This window comes from Pseudochaenichthys georgianus, chromosome 17, assembly GCF_902827115.2.
Source record: "Pseudochaenichthys georgianus chromosome 17, fPseGeo1.2, whole genome shotgun sequence".
In the NCBI taxonomy this organism is placed as follows: Eukaryota; Metazoa; Chordata; class Actinopteri; order Perciformes; family Channichthyidae; genus Pseudochaenichthys; species Pseudochaenichthys georgianus.
In genome coordinates, this window is record NC_047519.1 from 34211215 (window position 1) to 34232095 (window position 20881).

The 20881-nt window shown below is 40.5% G+C and overlaps 1 protein-coding gene across 2 annotated transcripts; it reads right to left on the reverse strand.

Moving 5' to 3' along the window:
* Positions 1–1606: 1606 nt before the first annotated feature.
* Positions 1607–20588, reverse strand: gipc2 (GIPC PDZ domain containing family, member 2). 2 transcript variants are annotated; one of them, XM_071206248.1, is made up of 6 exons: positions 8344–8411; positions 7552–7737; positions 4318–4498; positions 3260–3372; positions 2799–2880; positions 1607–1857 (listed from the first exon to the last, which is right to left on the reverse strand). In XM_071206248.1, the coding sequence occupies exons 1-6, from the start codon at positions 8350–8352 to the stop codon at positions 1706–1708; spliced, it is 723 nt and encodes a 240-aa protein (XP_071062349.1). In that variant the 5' UTR covers positions 8353–8411; the 3' UTR covers positions 1607–1705. The 2 variants fall into 2 exon arrangements, with proteins under 2 accessions (XP_071062349.1, XP_033960670.1); XM_034104779.2 differs by lacking the exon at positions 8344–8411 and adding an exon at positions 19987–20588 and having other exon boundaries at positions 1608–1857.
* Positions 20589–20881: the final 293 nt, after the last annotated feature.

Sequence of the window (20881 nt, forward strand, 5' to 3'; positions counted from 1 at the left end):
CAGGAAACAGGTCCAGTGTTTGAAAAAGCATTACGTGTTTAATTCCTCACCTAAGCTGACTTTACTGACACTTCAAGACTCCAAAGTCCAAAGCTACACTCACGATCAAAGTGATGGCAGCAACGATTTATCCACTTCCAGTTTGTGGAGGTTGAAGTTGGTCCAGTTTGATTCTGAGGATATTAGATGTGAGTTTGGGTGGGTGTGTGTGTGTGTGTGTGTGTGTGTGTGTGTGTGTGTGTGTGTGTGTGTGTGTGTGTGTGTGTGTGTGTGTGTGTGTGTGTGTGTGTGTGTGTGTGTGTGTGTGTGTGTGTGTGTGTGTGTGTGTGTGTGTGTGTGTGTGTGTGTGTGTGTGTGTGTGTGTGTGTGTGTGCTAGCATTACTATACATGTGGGGACCTAAATATGTTTACATAGTCACGTGTGGGGACTGGCTTCCCTTATGGGGACAAATTGGAGGTCCCCATGAGGGGGATCATTAATTTTAGGGTGAAGACTTGGTTAGGTTTAGGATTAGAGTTAGGGTAAGGGTAAGGTTAACGGTACGTCCACACAGCAGCTTCAGAAGCAACTTCCACCGCCTCTCTGCCCATTGACTTTGAATGGGGATGACGTCACTTTGCCTCGCTTTTCCCCGAACTGCATTGCGGGGGAGCGAAGCGAAGATTTCCAGGATCTCCAGGATTCAAAAGTAGAGCAATGTTCAACTTTTGAAGCTGAGCTGGAAGCGTCAGCCAATCAAACACGTTTATGCAAATCTGACAGTAGAAGCGCTAGCCAATCAAACCGCGTGTAAGCAGGGAGAACCAGACCGCAGTTCATTTCCTCATATTCCAAACGAGAAATTACGGTAGCAAATCACCCGGTTCTTTACGACCAGAACTATTAACGGGATACAAACCGGAGGAACCAGGCATGGAGGGAGGTGGCAGAGACAGAGGGTGAAACTGGTGGGTTTCCGCCTGTTTGGGGAGTTTATATATATTTATATATTGCTCGCATAAAATCCCCGGGGTTTTTTGCTTTGTATGTCGGGGGCGGGAGATTCATGTGATTGGTTGTTGGTCGCAAAAAGTCCCCAAGCTGTCAGACACGCCCAGCTCCAAGATTTTCAAGATTTTTGAAAAGCTGCTGTGTGGACGTACCGTAGGGTAAGGGTTAGGGTTAGGCATGTCTTGGTTATGGTTAAGGTTAGGATAAGTCTCCAGGAAATGCATGTAAGTCAATGTAATGTCCCCTGAAGTGATGTATACATGGCGTGCGTGCGTGTGTGTGTGTGTGTGTGTGTGTGTGTGTGTGTGTGTGTGTGTGTGTGTGTGTGTGTGTGTGTGTGTGTGTGTGTGTGTGTGTGTGTGTGTGTGTGTGTGTGTGTGTGTGTGTGTGTGTGTGTGTGTGTGTGTGTGTGTGTGTGTGTGTGTGTGTGTGTGTGTGTGTGTGTGTGTGTGTGTGTGTGTGTGTGTGTGTGTGTGTGTGTGTGTGTGTGTGTGTGTGTGTGTGTGTGTGTGTGTGTGTGTGTGTGTGTGTGTGTGTGTGTGTGTGTGTGTGTGTGTGTGTGTGTGTGTGTGTGTGTGTGTGTGTGTGTGTGTGTGTGTGTGTGTGTGTGTGTGTGTGTGTGTGTGTGTGTGTGTGTGTGTGTGTGTGTGTGTGTGTGTGTGTGTGTGTGTGTGTGTGTGCGCGCGCGTGTGTGTTGAGGGGCAGGAGCGTGTTTAAAATCTTTCCTGCTTGGCGTCTCCGATAGCCCCCCACACGTCAAAGACAAACTCATCGGGAAAGGCGAAGTCTCCGAGGGTCTCGTCCAACGCCATGGCGAATTCATCCGGGTTCTTCTTGTCACGGCCGACCTCCACCATCGTAGCGGCTGCAGAGAGAGAGAGAAGAGAAGAAGAACATTTTACTGAATGACTGTAGCGATGGTCAGGATTTCTCTTAGCTAGATACAAGATGTATTACATGTGTCAAACTCAAGGCCCGGGGGCCAAATCAGGCCCTTGGTGGGTTTAATTTCGGCCCGCAGGATCATTTTTAATTACTATTAGATCTGGCCCTCCGGTATATTGCACGCACACCTTCACTCCATCCTGAGGGTCTCCTCCGCTCAGAGCCTGACCCCAAACATTGATGACCTTGCACCCAAGATGAGATGCCAAGTATCTGAACTAGCATCACAGCAGCACACTTAGTTTAATGGATGTTTCCTTCTGCACTTTGTGTGGTTTCTGTTTGTTTGGTTTGTTCTTTGAGGGAAATTGTTTTTTTGAAGCTGTTGTTGGCCTGTGGAAAAATGTAATCATAAGAAATGACTGCAGATGGAGCCATAAGAAATGAATTATGAAACTGATTATTTAATGTTTAATGTTGTTTTATAGGCAATAGTTTAAGCTTCGTTAGTTCCAGGTTTAATATGTGCAATAAGTTCATTTCAATAAGTTTTGCAATAAACATTGAACCAGTCCGGCCCTCGACGAGTACCCATTTCTTTATTTTGGCCCACTGTGTATTTGAGTTTGACGCCCCTGCCTTAGACCATTCATAATTCCCCAGTCTAATGACAGGTTGGCCTGATCTTCTGAAAGAATCCTTCTCCGTTTTAGCTCGTGAATCTTACATTTGAACTCCAAATGAATATTACTGAATGAATACAAACAAGTACGCTAGGCAGAATGAGCAGTTAGCCTTAGATAATTATAGCGGTGGTAATGTTATTGCTTTACTTTAGAAAAATCGTACAAGCAAATCATCTCGTCATTCCTCAGAAGAGTTACGTACATACTCGTGATATTTGTGAATATTCTCACTCACCCAGTTCAGTGTCTCTGATTCCCATGTAGCTCTCCAGAAGGTCGTCCACTTTCTTTACCGCCTTCTCCTCAAATTCTGTTGGCTAGAAAAGACAAAACAAACAACTCGGTTTCAATCATTCTCATCCTGGGTTTCACTGCAGTATGTTGCGGTTGTCTTGCACGACACTTGGACATTTTCATCAAATACATAATAAGTCTGATCAGTGACTTATTATTCCAGATGAGGGCTGACAAATAGTGCATGATGATTTGGAGAAACTGCAGGATAAGTAACATCTTTAGTTTGTTTGTGTGTATCTTCAACAGAGAGAGCCTTTACGATGATATCTTGAGCAAGAAAAGACAACTTCCAAGTATTCTTCATAATCATTTCAACAGTTGCATGTGTAAAGTGAGAAAAGTTATGTTTCCCAGAATAGGAACTCCCAGGTCTCAGTGGGATTCCCTAAATCAGCTCACCTCCTCCTCTACAGTGGCTGGGCCCTTGGAGCGGAGTCTCAGGGTCCCCCTCCCCGTGCCGATCTTGTTCTCGCTGGCAGGTTTGGCCCCTTTTGACCTGGGCTCAAGCATTTCTGTCAATCAGAAGGCACGTATTTATATAGCACATTTCAACAACAACGCAATTCAAAGTGCTTTACATAAAACACATTGGGACATAGTGCCAAAGAAACACTTTATAATATTACATTTAGACACAATAAAAACTGTTATTAAATTCCAAGACAATACAAATTAAAACTAGATCAGAATAAGAGAGGTACAAAAACTATAAAGAAGTTACAGTGCTTTGATTTGATTTAATAAAAGGCAAAGGAAAAGGAAAAGTCTTCAGGAGGAAAGACAGTGGGTTTTTCTCAATGTCGAGGAAGGCTGCTCCAGAGCCACTATTTCAAGGATGCTACGTCCCGAGTCCCGCCGAAGGACTGTTCCAATGTCCAGGATGCTTGGAATTCTACCAAGCCTGGCGTCCTTCGTTGCGGGACATTTCGAGGCTGCACATGTGTATCCTCCGCGGTCTTAAAATCCCCACAATTCTTCGTTTTCCGAGGCTAGGAAGGATTCTTGCCTCGCTGCTGAAGGACCTGACTCGGAGGGACATGTCCTACCAAGGAAGCGTCCTCGGCATTGAGAAACACCCGGTATCTCAAACTGTCATGCTGCTGAACCTAAGCAGCAACACACTGATGTTTTCAGCTGCTTATAACCAGACATGAACATTATAAAAATGACCAGTTATGGTTTCTGTAAGATATGTTTTAGCCCTGAAAGAAAAGCAGTGCAATCGCCAAGGTATTATAGACAGCCAAGGTATCATTTGACCTTCTTGAAGCATAGATAAGCATTCCAATGTTTTAGGTTTTCTTTTTATGCAAATCCTATTATAATGACAATCTCATGATTCCTTGCCGACATGCTGAGAAACTCTGCAGCACGAGCTCCTTCCTGGATATGTTTAGCGACTAAACCCTGAAGGTGTGTGAACGCTGATATGTTTCTGCACGGCGTCTCTGACTCACCGAAGGCCTTCATGGGCTCCACCAGTTTCAGTGTGAACATCTTGTCTTTGGGCAGCTCTTTAAGCATGCGGGCGACCTCATAATGCCGCGTCCCCACGATGTTATGTCCGTTTATACACTGTACGTGGTCGCCCACATTAATCACCTTCACCCCGTCCACCACGCTGCCATCTTTGATACGCTGCAATACACAACAAGTCAGGGGAAATTAAAAGCCAGCAAAATCGTGTCATACATTTAACAGGCGCCACACACAAAAATAAAGGTTTGTCCAAGATAAAAATACAAAGGCAGACAACAGTGTGTGTACTCCTGCAATACTTCTCCAAGTCCACTGGATCTGCCCTTTCATTGCGTTGCATAACTGATGTAAAACCACTCCTGCATTAGGTGTAAAATAACCCAGATTGGATCAAAAAGGCTATTCGTGTTGTAAAGAATCTCTTTTTGATCCATAAGATGTTAAAGAACTGAAGATTAACTTGAAATATATAGTAGTTCTATTTCACACACATCAATATGTTACATTTGAATATATCTGAAAAAGTTTGTCACTGAATTTTAAGCAGAGCTGAAACAAACATGAAATCATTCATTCGTCGATCGACACAATTATAATAGCTTACTATTTTATTAGATATGAGATTAACCGTGTGATTAAATCCTCATAAAGACATGTTTTCAGCCATGCACTGGAAATGTCAATATTTGATGTCATATTACACTCAAAATTCACTGCCTTTTCCAACATTTTACTGATTCATCTATTCTAGACAATTATCTGCAGAATAATGTATTAAATATATAATATATCAATATAGATGATTATTAGTGGCAGCCCTACTTTAAAGTCGCTACAACAGCATTAAAACACCAACTAAGGCTTTACTGTGACAAACTGTCAGCTGCAGTGCTGTTGGGCATCACATGATGGCACATGTGAGCACTGTTGTTGTGAGTAAGAGGTCTGAGACTAAATAAGCTCATTAGACTGGTTCGCATCTACAGAGCAGAAACACTGAGCTGAATTAGGACTTCCACTATGAGAGCAAGTGTGTAAAGTGACCTTAAATATGAGTTAGTTTTAGCAACTGCTATACTGATCTGTACAAGCTGTGGTTTACACGATAAAGTCATTTCAGTATCTTCAATCATTCATTCTCAAGTACTGTCGGTTTCCAAACACAAACATTGGGTATTTTTGTACAAGTTAGACACAAAGAACAGAAAATATATAAATATGTTAATTAATATTATAATTGTTGCTGCCTCTTAGCATATTATGGTAGACTGGTAGATTAGGATGGGAACTTCTTTATTTTTGTATGTACATAAGGGACTTTTATGACCTTACATGACATTCTACATGACATGGAAAAAACATTATTTAAATACGTTTGTTAGTTTGAAACTATAATAAGCTTCAGGGATGCAAACTCATCAGGTATGAAAAAGGTGACAAGGATCCGAGCCCCCAGATCCCACGGAATATCGGCTTTAAAATGAGGAATAACGGATTATTTTAGCAGTCAGAACAACTAAAGCAGCAGTTACTAAGAACAGAAACGCCAAAGAGTCACATCTAATAGAAATATATATAAAAGCATTTATTTTAATTGTGTAGCAGTGAGTTTAACATTTTGGCAGCACTGTTGAGCATTTTGAAAATGTATTTTCATGCCTCTGTGCAAGGCTTAGTCTTTCTATCTGTATAGCCACTGGTATAAAGTAACTAAGTTCATAAACTTGGGTACAATGTTAAGATACTTGTACTTTATTTAAGTATTTCAATGTTTCTTTTGCTACTTTGAACTTCTAATCCACGACAGTTCAGAGGTACATGGTGTACTTCTACTCCACTACATGTATTTAATACCTTTAGTTACTTCACAGATCTGGATGAATGATGTGAAATATAATCAAGTGTTGAATCAGACTTTAGTTCCACCTGGAGTAAATCCACCAGCTACCCTGCAGTATACAACGTCATTCACACTAGCTGCACCTTCACCAGCTTTGAGAACACCTTCATGATCAATCATTATAAAACACATCATATATATTATTCTGAAATGGACCAATCTGCACAATGACTACTTTTACTGTCGCTACTTTAATACTTTTACTTGAGGAACATTTTGAATGCAGTACTTTTACTGTAACAGAGTATTCCTACACTCTGGTGCTTCTAGTACAATACCTGAGTACTTCTACTTTTACTGTCGCTACTTTAACTATATTTTGATGATAATACTTTTGTACTTTTATTTGAGGAACATTTTGATTGCAGGATTGTTCCTACATTCTGGTACTTCTATTTTAACTCAAGTACAAGACCTGGGTACTTCTACTTTTACTCAAGTACAAGATATATACTTATACCACCTCCGTTTATAGCCTATGAAAAAAACTAATGGAAAACGAAGGCTAAAGCTAACGTTAGCAGATAGTGATGCTAGTTTGCTAGTTAAGTTTGCTCAACGATAATATTGCGACAGAAAAACTTTTCAGTGCACATCACGCTCTGCCGCTCCGACAGGGAGCTCTGCTCTGAACACCTGAACGGCCCGTTCTAACAGCTGTTCACCAGCGGTCCAACACAGTGACTCCGGACAACACAGTTAATATTAACGAACGCACCCGTAGGTAATGTAGCTGCTGAAGCAAGACACTCCTCGTGGAGCAGCAGAGCCTTATTATACATCCATGACAGGCAGGAAGACTCGAGCACACAGCTCGCGCTGCATTATAATATATAAAAAAAGAACACCATGCGTGTCATGATGGCACATAACAGCTCGCGGCCGCAGATTACTCCGGGTCCCAGACCCCCCCCATACCCCAACAATATTTTTATTGCAGATCTACATGAATCACACAAACGACCTATTTTGGATTCAAAACGGCGAATTTCGCCAAAAGGTGACAAGTTTGCATCCCTGAAGCTTACTGAATAATTTGTATCTTGGTAGAGCTTCATTTCTGATATTGGAATGAACAAAATATATCTAAAGACAGCGAATCGCATATTGGTAAACATGACTTTACAGCAGCATTTTGCCGTCATTTTATCATTCTGCAACACAAGGTTGAACAGACACTATCAACAGAAACCAAATGAAACAAAAAGTGCATTCCTGTGGTGCATCTTTGAGATATGCATCAGGAGGAACTCGACACAAGTGTGTTTCAAAAGGTTAAATGTGAAAGATAAGAAGCTCTGTCTCTTCGTACCTTTATGAAAGCGTATCCCGCTCCGTTGTCGGTGATGGTGAGGCCCAGAGCATCTTCAGATTTATGGACCTCCACCTCCTTCTTGATCCCTCTAATGTGCGCGAAGATGAAGTCCTCGAGGCCGATCTGGCCCCCCAGAAGCTTGTCCATGTCGATCTTGTGAGTGTTGAGGGTGCAGAACATGATCTGGAAACACACAGACAGGAAGCAGGCAGATTTAGCACATAACAAAGCAGGAATCCTGAAGTCAGATGCAAAACCTTTTAAGACCTTTTTTAAGACCCTTTCCATACTTTTTAATTTTAATAGCCTTCATTTTCGCTAAATTGATTTATCAACTTTTAATACTTTTTAAGACCCCGCGGACACCCTGCAAAGAGACTGACTTCAAAAAGAAGCATTATTAAATCTGAATCAGGTTTATTGCCAAGTCGGTTTAGAATCTAAATTGCAATAGCTGTGTAGTTTTAAAAGAGGAAGCATTGAATGTTTGAAGTTTTAAAGTATAGTAAGAAGAATGAGGTCGCTGAGCTTAAAAAGTAGTGTGGAAAGTTATTATGATGATTCAATAAAAGGTGATTGAATGCATTTAAAAAAATACTATAATCACTTAACATTTACAACAACAACAACAACAACAACAACAACGAGGCCCTACTGTAAATGACAACATGTCTTCATCTTTAATACACAATCAACAGATGACCCTCATGCTAGTCACAGCCTGAAGAGTGACGCAGATTCAAAAATAAAAGTGTTTGAGTGCAGATGACGCAGCAGTGTGCTAAATACAGGAATCATCAGGAGCTCTTCACTGCAGCAGCCAAGTTATGCCCTCTGTCCCCTCAGTGTCCTCACAGTGTCCTCACAGTGTCTGAGTTTTAAGTCCTGAGCCTGTGATCCTCGGCCAGAAATGTGGAAATGTGGCTTCACACCTAACGGTCTGCCACATCTTGGCAGGACAGAGGGGGAGGAGATGTGATCCGTGGAAACACGATACACAAGCGGTCTGATTTAACAGCACTTTAAACCCCGGAGGAGGAGACCGATGGGAGTGAATCATTTATTACGCTCTCCTAGACAGAAGCTATTAATAAGATCTCAGTTTCAGCTTCTTTATTTATCTTATGCACAACAAAGCAGTTTTTAGCAGCAAGTGTCACAGGCTCCTTCCAACAGAGCATATTACATATGTATAATAATACTGCTATCTGCGGAGACACTTCTTCTTTTTTTAAATACATATTTTTCTTATCTTTATCATGTTTTTATAATTTTCGTGTGGATGTTTGCAGACCGAACATCTAACAAAGAAAGTCTGAAAGAAAAGTATAAAAAGAAAAATAAAAATGGTGCCACAGTTACCTCATTCACAACAACGGTGTTTCAGGGCCGGTTCGGAGCTGGAGCTTGAAAAGCACCGGGTTTTCCTGTTCACACCGCAGCGGAGGAGCCTCTTAGCTCCGGAATCCGGTTCATTTTGAGCACCAAAAAATGGTTCGGCCAGAGCAAAAGCACCGCATACGTCACGTTGGGAAAAGAGAGTAAAATAGCGGTATGCAACGTGTGTGAAGAAGAAATCCTGCAGCTCCGCCCGCCGGACCGGTGAGCGGAACGAAACACACAAGAGTTAGACCTAACACACTTAGCTATTTTATCTACCTCTGGAACAAGCTAAACTAGTTATTATAAATATATTTATTCTTCACTGTCGGGTCACTCATTACTGGATCAGTGAGCTGCATGAGATACTGACAGGCTGTCAGGAGAGAGAGAGGGGGGAGAGAGAGGGAGAGAGGGAGAGAGAGAGGAAAAGAGAGCGCTTCCGCTCATTTCTCCCGTGTTATTTTCCAAAGTTAACTTGAATAATGTACATAATTTGAATGTAATAATTAAGTTGATTGTTGTTTGTGGAAGCTCCAGTGAATGAGCCCCATTAACTGAGTTTAAACATCACTTTAAATGGAAGATTTAAAGTGATGTTTAAATCTTCCATTTAGGCCCCGCCCACTCGATCGGAGATCGGTATCGGCCGATACTGATTCCAGCGATGGGCCCCGAAATTGGCGATCGGAGCATCCCTACTGAAAAGCTCTAGCACGGAGCTTGAACCGGAGTTGCGTTGGTGTGAATGAGGTAAGCATGGGGAGGTAAGTGATGCGTCCTCAAACCCGGAAGTAAGTTAGCATTTTACCACTTCCGGTTCCTTCGACAAAAAGCAATGGGATTTCTCCATAGGATTTTGGAAAATAGCTGGAAATAAGGTCTGTGGTTGACACCCATTGAAGGGAGAGATCACGTTTTGTTCTACGACATTAAATACATCAGCAGTGAGCCCACTGGCGATTTCTGAAGAGTTGACTTGTCTGAAAAACGATGGTTGTTACCAAGTGGCTGAATAGGACTACAGAAGTTGTCGAGGCCGTTGTACGTAATTACACCGAACACGTAAACACTCCGCTAAGTTTGTTTTCCCCCGTGTTCTGCTTGAAAGCAAGTACCTGCCTCCTGCAAACTGTTAAAAAAAAAGCTTCAACTTCAACTTGTACCCGGAAGCAGCTTAATCCCGGGTTTTAGGACGCGTCACTGTGGCACTCTATATAGAATTATTAATAAGTGTTTTTAAACTAACCATTTAATAAATTATCATAAAGAAAAGTAATAGATTTTGAATCTAAATATAAATAATTCAAGTTAAAATAAGGGAATATAATACAAAAGAAAACGTATGTAATTCAAACATAGTTGCAAATGATTACACTGAAACTGTAAGTATAAGTATATAAAAGGTAAAGTGATCTACTTTAATCTCTATTTACCTAAATCAACCTTATGAGTTATTTCCATATGCAGCCTCTGTTGTGATATGAGCTTCATACTCTGGCTTGGGAGAATACCCCGACAGGATTTAGTGTCTGACTTCCTGGTTGTGCTGCTCCATCAGGAGGATGACCTTTGAGCACCAATCAGGCTCTGGCAGCGAGGCCGGCCTTGTTTGGGCTTTTCTTGTTCACATACACACACACATTTACCAACATGGCCTCATGCGTTGCCTTGGGAAACCAGACTATAAAAGAATGAGATTATAATAAAGGGAGGCCACTAGAGGAGGAGAGGAGGCGAGGGAGGGAGGGGTGTAGCTGAATTGATGGATCTTTTCCATAACAGTACCCCCTTCCAGGCAGGGCATTACCCATGAGTGAGTGGGAGGAGCGGCAGCAGACGCCTACACCCGGTTACCAAGGCTGCGCCTGCTCTCAGCATGTTCACACCGACGGGTGTATCTGGGATGCAGCGTCACACACACTGCAGAGCCACTGTCCTCCTCTTACAAACCTGACTCACTACAACAGATACTACACCTCCCACTGCCTGCACCACCCTGACCACAACCCTGATAACCACACGCAGAGGGCGAGTGAAAGGAGAGGCAGGGCCATCTGTTCAGAACCACACAATATAGAGACACTCATGGGTCGATGAATCAAAAGAGGAAGATACACAGTCGAGGGGAGAATAATCAGAGCAAATCTTAATATGAGTTTTGAGACGATGCTAAAATGTGGCATTACAGCTGCTGTAATGATGAGTCATAAGTTAAGTATTCACGCAAAATGGCTGTTTTAAGCCTCGAAAAGAGAGAGAGAAGTTTCTTATTTAAAAGAAGACTATTTGACTATTTTCTGATATCTTAAAGACCAAGCGATTAATCCTAGAAAACCATTGGCAGATAGATTGATAATGAAAACTATTGTTAGATGCAAACCTAATTGGTTGAAGTGCTCACATATAGAATCTAAGATTATTAGTTTATTTATTTATAGTGTCGTGGACAGTCCCCATCGATGAACTGTCGCAAAAACAGTAAATGGAGCAGCTTTAGCCGACATGGCTAATTTCCAGCTGTTGTCCCCGGCCAGATGGTAAGAGACACCCTTAAAATAACAATATATCAACAGCATTAGTTATAAAGAAATCTAAAATCAAATAAAAAGGATTGAAAGACAAGTAGATACAGGCGAAAGGATAAGAGAGAACAATAAACAACACACGTTACTACATGGACCAGCACCAGAGGCGTTCCCATACACACATTAGATTAGATGTTACTTATTAGACGCTTTTATCCAAAGCGACTTACATACTCGATATTGTGGGCAATCCCCACACACAGGCGTTGGAGCTGTTCTTCATGAAATCCCAGAAGGATGAAGTGCTCTGACAAACAGTGCCATCTTTGCGCAAAATGATTATACAGGAATGAAAAGTCAATAAATAAAAATGTTGTTAAAACTTTTTTTGTTTTTTTTTCTCCGCGCACCCCCCACCACCCGCCCAGTGAAATTGTCTCACTGGTAAAACCCTACTTAACTTTAAACACGAAAGAAACCGACTGCATGGACAGCAAAGATGGAGGAAAACTCCCATGGTCCCAAGCCAAGTCACAAAGTCAACACATGTGGTAATCATTTAGTTTTGATTGAGACAGCAGCAGAAAATGACATTAAGTGGTTTCCTTTTAGCTATAGCATGACACACTGCTGCAAAGCTACTCAATTGGTAACTGTACTAAAACTAACGACCTTTAGAGAGTCCCCAAGCTCTTGTAATAAATTGCTATTGAGACAAAATGAGACATTTGTCAGGCAGATATTCAACGATATACAAGTAAGAGAATACATGTATTGAATGTTTACAAATCTCCAGATACATGCATTCTGTCCAGCCGGCCCTCCAGCCTGTGTTTGAAGAAAGGTAAGTAAATACAGCCTTTAATTGGATCTACCTCTAAATGATGTCCTGCACTTAAACTGTGTTGACTGGGGAAACCTGTTCCTGTCCACTTACAGCCTCTCCAGCAGATCTTTGAATGGCAGAAAGAGGGTAAGAATGATTAAAGGAGAGTTTCAGGCTGAAAGGGAACTGTTGAACATGTCCTGTTTCTCATGGAGTTATTCCTGGGTCAGGTGTGTTAGCAGTTAACAGGGAATGCTGATGTAAGCTGTGTATTGTGGTGAGGCTGAGTTTCCAACAGGATATCACATCCGTCAGCGTTTAAGCCACTGTAATCATTTACCAAGTGTGCGATTCTTCAGAATGAAAACTGAGGGTTTGTTTCATAAAAAGGTGACTCGAAAACAGAGTAAGAGTCCGTGTGAGTGAGCCTGACAACTTAGGGAAGATTCATCGGTTTCATAAAGTCAAATTAGAGCTAACCTGATTTTGGTTTTCAAGCACTGATCCATCAATTCAGAGTGAAACAAACGTGGAAATACAAAACTGGGATGTTCAAAAACAATAAGAAGAACATAGATATATAAAATCAAGATTACAATTTAAAAGCAAAAACTAACGAAACAAATGCCATCAAAAAAGCAAAAAACAGTTTACACTTGTTAGCGCAGACGGGTGTGAATTTTCTTTGTATGTAAAAGGCCTTAATATAATGTATAACAGGCAAGATGCGACATAACTACAACAACTAAAAACTAAGTAACTTCAGATTGTCTGACAGAATGATGGGTGTCTGATCCTCTCTGATTTTTATTAAATTAAATAAAAAGGACATATTTGGAAAAAGCTGCTTATTATTGGGTTTGGTTTGAAGTCATCAACACTGAAACTATTTACCTCTGGTTCAGCCTGATAGCTAAGACTGAGAACCAACCTGACCTGCTAAGATTATCAAACTCAAGTAAGCCTGGTTTAACCGGTTGGTTTCTTGATTCGTGAATGCACTGAGAAAACAGAATCCTTTGAGAATAAACTGCAGATGAATGAATGGGTTGATACCAATGCAGTAATAGCAGACCATTTACAGCTATGATGGGAGGGAGAGAGGTCAGTGAAGCAAACGGGGGTCAAACCATCTCGGATACATCACCCTACCATGCCAGACAGGTAATCATAACACACATTGTTTTTTTTATCCGAGTGTAATTTGTCTCCAAACACGCATCAATCCTCAAAGAGGCCGAGAGAAAGCTCGACTCACCTCAGAAAAGCCCTGCAGGCTCAGCTGCCTCTGCAGCGCTGCAGGTCCACTTAAAGCCCTATAGAAACCACATCCAGTCCAATCAGGGACAAACCGGCACACACACCTCGGGTCTGACCACAGACACACACTCCTTGTTAGTGTTGGATATGTCACACATGGAGAATTGTTGCTAAATTGCTCGCCACAGGTGTAATGAAGCACACTTATATGTGACCACAACATGTTCACTTGAATCATGTTGCAGCATATCTTCAGAATGTGTTACTCTTTTAAAGGGAAAGTACAGTTTAAGATATAAAGGAGATTTTTAGATCATTTCCTTGAAAGAGTATTGGTCGTTCTATGGAACCATCTTTTTTAATATTTTTCTTATAATGATTTTAAACCAGTTTTGATTCTAGTCACAAAATCAGTGAATAAGTTACATTTTTCATGTTTAAAGAATGTTGTCAAAGGTATAAGCAAATGATATTACACTAACTGAACATTATTTGACAATTAAGTAATTGTGTATGTACTATTTGGGTGACTACTTTACTTAAAAACATCTATAAATCGAGCAAAATCCACCATTAATTCTGAATATACAAACTCATAATGTTTAGTTTTGGTACACTGTCAGGGAAGTATTTATTATGAAGAATGTAATTTGCAGTGGTTTTGAACTGGACTGCAATATAATGACAGGTGTCTCTAATGTTTTACACACCGACATGGACTATGAATGTTGTGATGTTGATTTGAGTTGGACTGGATCAGTACACTACTATCAAAGTACTACAAGTGAGTGCTGGATCTCGGCTAATACAAACAGCAGACTCAAACTTCATCAAATGAGATTATTCCCCCTAATCCCCCCCCCCCCCACCCCTGATGAACAAATGACTGGCTGCGTACATGGAAGCACTACCACTTGCAAACCAGCCAAACAAAAAGGACAAAATAACTTGTTCTTTAACACGACCGCAGCGCAGATATTCAAAGAGTATGCAAATGTGTGTGTGTGTTCCTGGTGAGCACGCTCTCACTGCAACAGGTGGACGAGAAGCAACGTCTCCGAGCCACACCTCAAACTCTGCAGCTGAAGAGGACAACAACGAGACTTTGACCCGAGCACATAAAAAGATCCAATGCTTCGTGTAAAGACTGAAACACGGTGTCTTACATGAGATAACATGGAGACTGAGCCAAGTTTACATCATATATTCACTGTTATTATTTCACTCTGACAGATTCCATCACTTCTGCTTCCTAAATAAAGTGACTTGGTTTAACATGAGCGCTTGTGTCGAATTAAAAAGGCACCACGATGCTTTATTGCAGTATTTTAGGAAATAAATGTGTCACTTATTAGAGGCAATGAGCACAAGGAAGACAATGCTATTGTTCATTACATAATTCATATGGGGCCCAGCCAAGCACTCATAACCTCAGAGCCCTAGAGAGGTTTACAAACAGACACAGCTATGATTTCTAATGGCTCTATGTGCGACAATTAAAGTCCTCTAGTTTACTTTAGTGTCACGCTAAATTGAATGAGGCAGTTCCAAAATTACTGTTAATGATTAGTTTCTTCACAGCAGATATTTTAGGAGTAGAATTTATGCATGATTATTATTATCGAAGCAACATCTGCCAATTTATTTAACTGAATTGACTACAGTTTAACCCACATGCCATGCTGTATACTGCACACATGTTTATTCGGCAACCAGGTTGGACAGTAAAGTGAAATCTGTTAGAAACAGTTTTGATCATCTGAATTTAAGAAGGGATACAATTGACTCCTATTTTTTGTTTTTCTCAGAAAATGTTACCAGAAAGGCAGAATTAAAAATGTTAACAAACAAGTCACTATGCTTGCATAAAATCCAACATCAGATTTAAAGGTATTTAGGCAATAGCATAGGTCTCAGATATATAAAAATATTTATTTTTTTTAAAAGTGTTTTGCTCAAAATACCAAACAGATCACCCATTCTAGCCATGCCTCATATCCCTCTGTTTCACTTCCTGTTTCTAAAGTGCTGATTTTTGGTTTATAGCAACGTTTCTGATAGAGCCGTGGGTGTAAAGCCAGCCTACATTTCCGATATTACGTCATATCGGTCGCAAATCTGGATCATCATTTCATTTCATTTCCGTTGTAGCCCCGTTTTTAGAGATTTGGGTACGGAGGAAAAGAGAGGATTTTATTTTCTGACGCTGCGTGAGTTCCCTGACACACCGGAGACACATATTCAAAAAGTGAAATTTGCATGATAGGTCCCCTTTAACTTAGATCTAATTTTACATTGATAACATGCTAAAAAAATTACTAAATGGTGTCTGATTTCTTATTTAAAATGACACAACAAATTACTTTTAAAACCATCCTTAACTATATCCTTTCTCTGGGATGTGTAAAAGAATAATTTTCTTGATATGATTTAATCTTTTATTTACAGCTACTTGTGATATTTTGTATATGTAAATGTGTATTAATAGTACATCAAATAAATATTCATGTTGATTAAAGAGCTAAAGCAGATGGCTTAAGTGTGATCTCAGTGGGAATTATTTTCTTTCAGCACATTTTGAGAGTAGGCTGTGTTTGACAGTTATGTGATAAAAAAGATGTCATGATGCACTGGACCCTCCACTTGCTCCTCCCCCATAATACTGACTATAATGTGACAAACACCATTGAGTATCATCATATCATAAAGAAAGTAGATAAGAAGATAGAGAAAATAATCAAATCCTACAGCAGAAAACTGAGATCCAACTTCAATCTTAATTCCTGAAAATCGGATGCCGTCAGTTTTCCCTGCAATAAATCCTACAAGTATAATGTTCAGGTTTTGTTCCAACTGTTACAGAAAGAAGCTTTTTTAACTTAATGGTAATTTAGAATGGACAAAATATCAGTAGCACCTTTTTATAGATTGAGAAAATGTGTCATTTTGGTATCGTAGCACACCGTTGGAACCAGAACAAAGCCTTACTTGCAGGTATCCATCGAAAAGTAGATTGTAGTTTTTTTTATCGATTTTTATTCTGGGAGAGACAGGTCACCTCCAGTGAACACGTGCAGCAGGGGGAGGTTTGGGGTGTTTATAGAGGGAGGAGGTCTGGGCAGAGTCCTCTGGGACAAGTTATCTGGTCAGATTTGAGGCGATGCCCACCGAGCAGGACGTGAGGGACTTCCTGTGGTAAAAGCTGTGGAGTACAACAACTCACACTCCATCCTTCTGCGTCTGTCTTTGTCTCCGTGTTACTATCTATTCCACTTTTCAGAGTAGACCATTAAGTGGCACACAAACTTTCTACACCAAGAATGAAGCTTTGTTGAAAATGTGGGTTGTTCTTTTTCTTTTGTTACCTGCTTGGCAAGACTCAAAGCATGACTTCAGCAGGAAACTGTTCATGTGGCAACGACAAAAATGAACAACATTGGGAATCTTTACTGGTCCGGTTATATCGAGTTTCACTAACTTTACAGAGGGGTGGGACAAGGGATCCAGTTGATATGATGCTATTAATATCAATGACATTATCGATTCTGCTAATCGATACAATTATTTGTATATTTCCTTATTTAATCCTTAAGAATGTCCTTGTGGTAAAAATAAGCCTTCACCGGTTTTAAGCTTCAACCCAGTAATTGTATTATTTAATAACAATTTGTTTATCCTGCCTATGTGGCGCTAGTGTAGTTATAACATTGGATGTTTAACCCTGGTAGACATCCTGCTGCTCAGTTGGAAAGCAGTGTCAATCGTGCGTACTGAGTAGAGAGGGAGTTAAAGACATGGAATTCCAGGAATTCAAGCCTGTTTTACGTCAAAAGACCTTTCCACGTATTAGTGGTGTTAGTTGTGTTCCACCTTTACTTGGGATGACCCTTTGACAGATATTACAAGTAGGACTGTTGTCATTTTTCTTCGTGAAATGAAGTCTGCTTGGCCATGACTTTTTGAACGTTTCCAGCAGCGTCGAAGCCGAGTTTCACATCATTCGGTATGAGTTTTCGCAACATGCACTTATCTGAAAACCATGCCTGCCTCAATAAAAATGAAAAACCTCTGAGGCATAATTTTTCAAACCGGTTCTCAAATGGAACATGTTCTCAATTCCTATCCCTATACAAATCAGAAGTGCTAAAGCTGGCACACGATCAATGATTTGCTCAAAGACACTTGCTCAGAGACATAAAGGTTTGAGTACCAGTAGTTTCAAGCAAGCTGCTAGAAATGTGCTGAAATCCAAAATTCCATTAGCTCCTCTTCTGTGCTTGTTGTTAGGATAAGAAATGGCAGTAAGGCAGTTTCTGTACTAAACAAGTCTGGACAGAACAGTCCTAATGAGTGTTATTGATAGACATGATAGAACATATACCCATAGATAGCTGAGTGAATAACTGCAGTTAAAGCCCCTCAAGAACAGTTCCCACGATCAAATGGTGAGTTTCAGGGAACGCTCCACTTATCACATGTAAATCTTTTGTGATGTCGTGTATTGTGTGATTCAGGGTGTACCATGACACCTGAGAAATTCCTTTCCAACTGTCACACTTGTTGGATGAAGCGACTGTATCTCTTTGGGGGAAGGAAGTTCCTGTCTGCTGATTTTACCGCACAGCAGACTGAAAACAGGCTGCCACGCCGGACTATCTAGTTGTATTTCAGGCTGACAAAAGCCAAACATGCTACTCACACTTTCCTTTGAAAAGATCAGCTTAAGAAGTCTGGGCTTAGAGGAGGAAACAGCCGCCTTTTGTTTTGAGTATCTCCTCCTTATTGACATGCTTTTTATACTGCTTGCCCTGCAGAAAAACATGATGCTGAATGAAACTGTATCTAAAAATAGAGGTATCCAGTGACTTTATAATGATGATAAGACAGAGCTATCTTAAAATTGCAGAGTTAAAGGTGTGCACCGTGCAATGCTGGCAGGGCGTGCCTTTGCAAACATCATATAGCTTTGACGTGGGACAATAAAACTTGACTTTAAATGGACACCACGTGGATAATCTCTAAGAAAAGCGACTTATAAAACTGTTTACCCAAACCTTTACTGCTGGTATTCAACTTGCAGTAGTGAGAGGAGCCGCCTCAGATGATTGGTCGTGCTTTTTACAGCCACGGCTTCCACAGATGACATTTTGTTATGTATTTATTGTCATTGCTATCAAGATGTTAAGAGCATTCCATGGAATACAACAAAAAGTGTTTCTGAAGTGAATTATCTACCCCTCCTTTAAGTAAATGCAGGAATACCACAGTGTAAAACTACACCGTTAGAAATGTACTGTAGGTATTTAAGTATTCACAGCAAAATCCAATTAAAGATCAAAAGTAAAATGATGCAAAATGAGTAAACAGCATTTCACTAATGTACTTGGTTGAGGTGGAGTTCGGTTTGGTCAGGTGTTTTACAATTCACGGGTCTCGAACAGTCACAAGATACACCTGGGGGTTGTGATTAAAAGGGTAGGAAAGAAGAATCAAAGTCGAGTACAACTACATGAAGTTGCATCATTTCATTTCACTGTTTTGTAATCTTAGCGTTTGTTTAACATATTTTGATCTCCTTAGGCCACAAACAGTAACCTTAAAGGTTTCAGGGAATATATATATTGCGAACAAAGCACTTATAAACTAATAAAGGACTGGCTTATCTAAAGCCAGTTGAGTAGCACTTGAAATGTTTTGGCTCTATGAAACCTGATGTACTTATATGATTCTGTTTTCTTCAAGTTTGTATCGTGTTGGTCGAATGCACTTATTGTAAGTCACTTTGGATAAAAGCGTCAGCTAAATGTAATGTAATATATATCTCTAATGGAACTTATAATAACTCTGTCACCTGAAACAGACAAGGGGCCAGTGGAGTAGTGAGTTGGGAGAGTTTGAGTTCACTATTTAACAACTATGGATTGTGTTTTATTAAATGATCAATTATTAATTACCTTAATCTGAAAGGAAACGTATTGCCACACTTATTAAACATGTGGCTTTGAAATGTAGTGGAGTAAAACTGCTGAGTTTATGTCAAGAAACAAGTAGTGGAGGAATTTAATTTAAAATAGTTTTTTCTTAGATTTGTTTTGTTTCATAATTGTGTTTATTATTATATACTTTATATTATACTTACATTTAAGAGGGTAAGCATGTCCTTTGTACTCAACTTAAATGATGTAATAACTTCAGTTCAGATTACCAATACAATATGTTTTAAACTAATAAAATATGATTTATACCAAATATACCTAGAAGTAGGCAATGCAAAGTGACTAAAAGTAGCTCCACTTGCAAGTGATGAAGTGATTAAAGATCATACTAATCCAATCCAGCTATAAAGTAGCCTTGTAGCGAATACTTTAAATTAAGCACTTGAACGCACCACGAAATCACTTCCATGACTCTTTATAACACCAGGTGAGCTCTTCTTACCTCAGGTGGGCTGATATTAAAGGCTTCTGCTATCTTCCCGTACAGTTCCTTGACGTTGGAGAAGCCCTCGATCCTGCCGGTGGGGCTGCCGTGCGCGAGCTGCGTGTGGAACACCAGTTTGGGCCTCAGGTTGGCCGGTGGAGGCGGTAGACCTGCTCCATTCACCGAGGATTTATTAGCCAAGCTCCCAGCACCTGCGTGTCCGCTGCCGACCTCTTCGTTTTCCACCAATTGCTCCTTCGTCGACTTGTTTTTCTTCCTCCATGGTCCCAACGGCATCTTTTTTGTTGTTTTAGTACGTTTTTCGACGTCGGAAGTTTATAAAAAGTCCGTTGTTATAACATTTGAACCTGTTGAGTCCTCCAACGGTCGTGTTTACTTCCTTCTTTCCTCCGAGATTTCCTGTCTTCCTTCCTTCCACTTTTCCCTCTCCTCACCTGCCCCACACAGATTAGCTTTGTTCTTCGACAGAGGCTCTTGTAAAACAAAAAAAGGTGTAGTGAATATTCAACAGGTAGGAAGGTGGTGAGTGTGGGATAAACTCTGACACAACCTGCTGGAGACTTCAGTCCGCAGCTAACAATAGCTGCTCTGTTTGCCTATCAGCGGGGCGCAGGCGCAGTGGGACCGACCCGGGATCAGCCCAGTGCACCTGTGCTCCATCACAGGAGGGGACAGCGAAATTAGACAATTATTCTGGTATTTATTTAATTACGTGCTGCTGCAGGTAATTCTATGGTGGGAAAATATTTCAGATATTGTACCTGTAAGTAAGAGCAGCAATATCAGAGTTATTCTACATTTGCAGACTGTGCACTTCACAGCTCTCCCGATTTTAATTCGGACAAATTACATTTATAAGTACTTATTTTTTCTTATTGTATGCTTTTCTTTA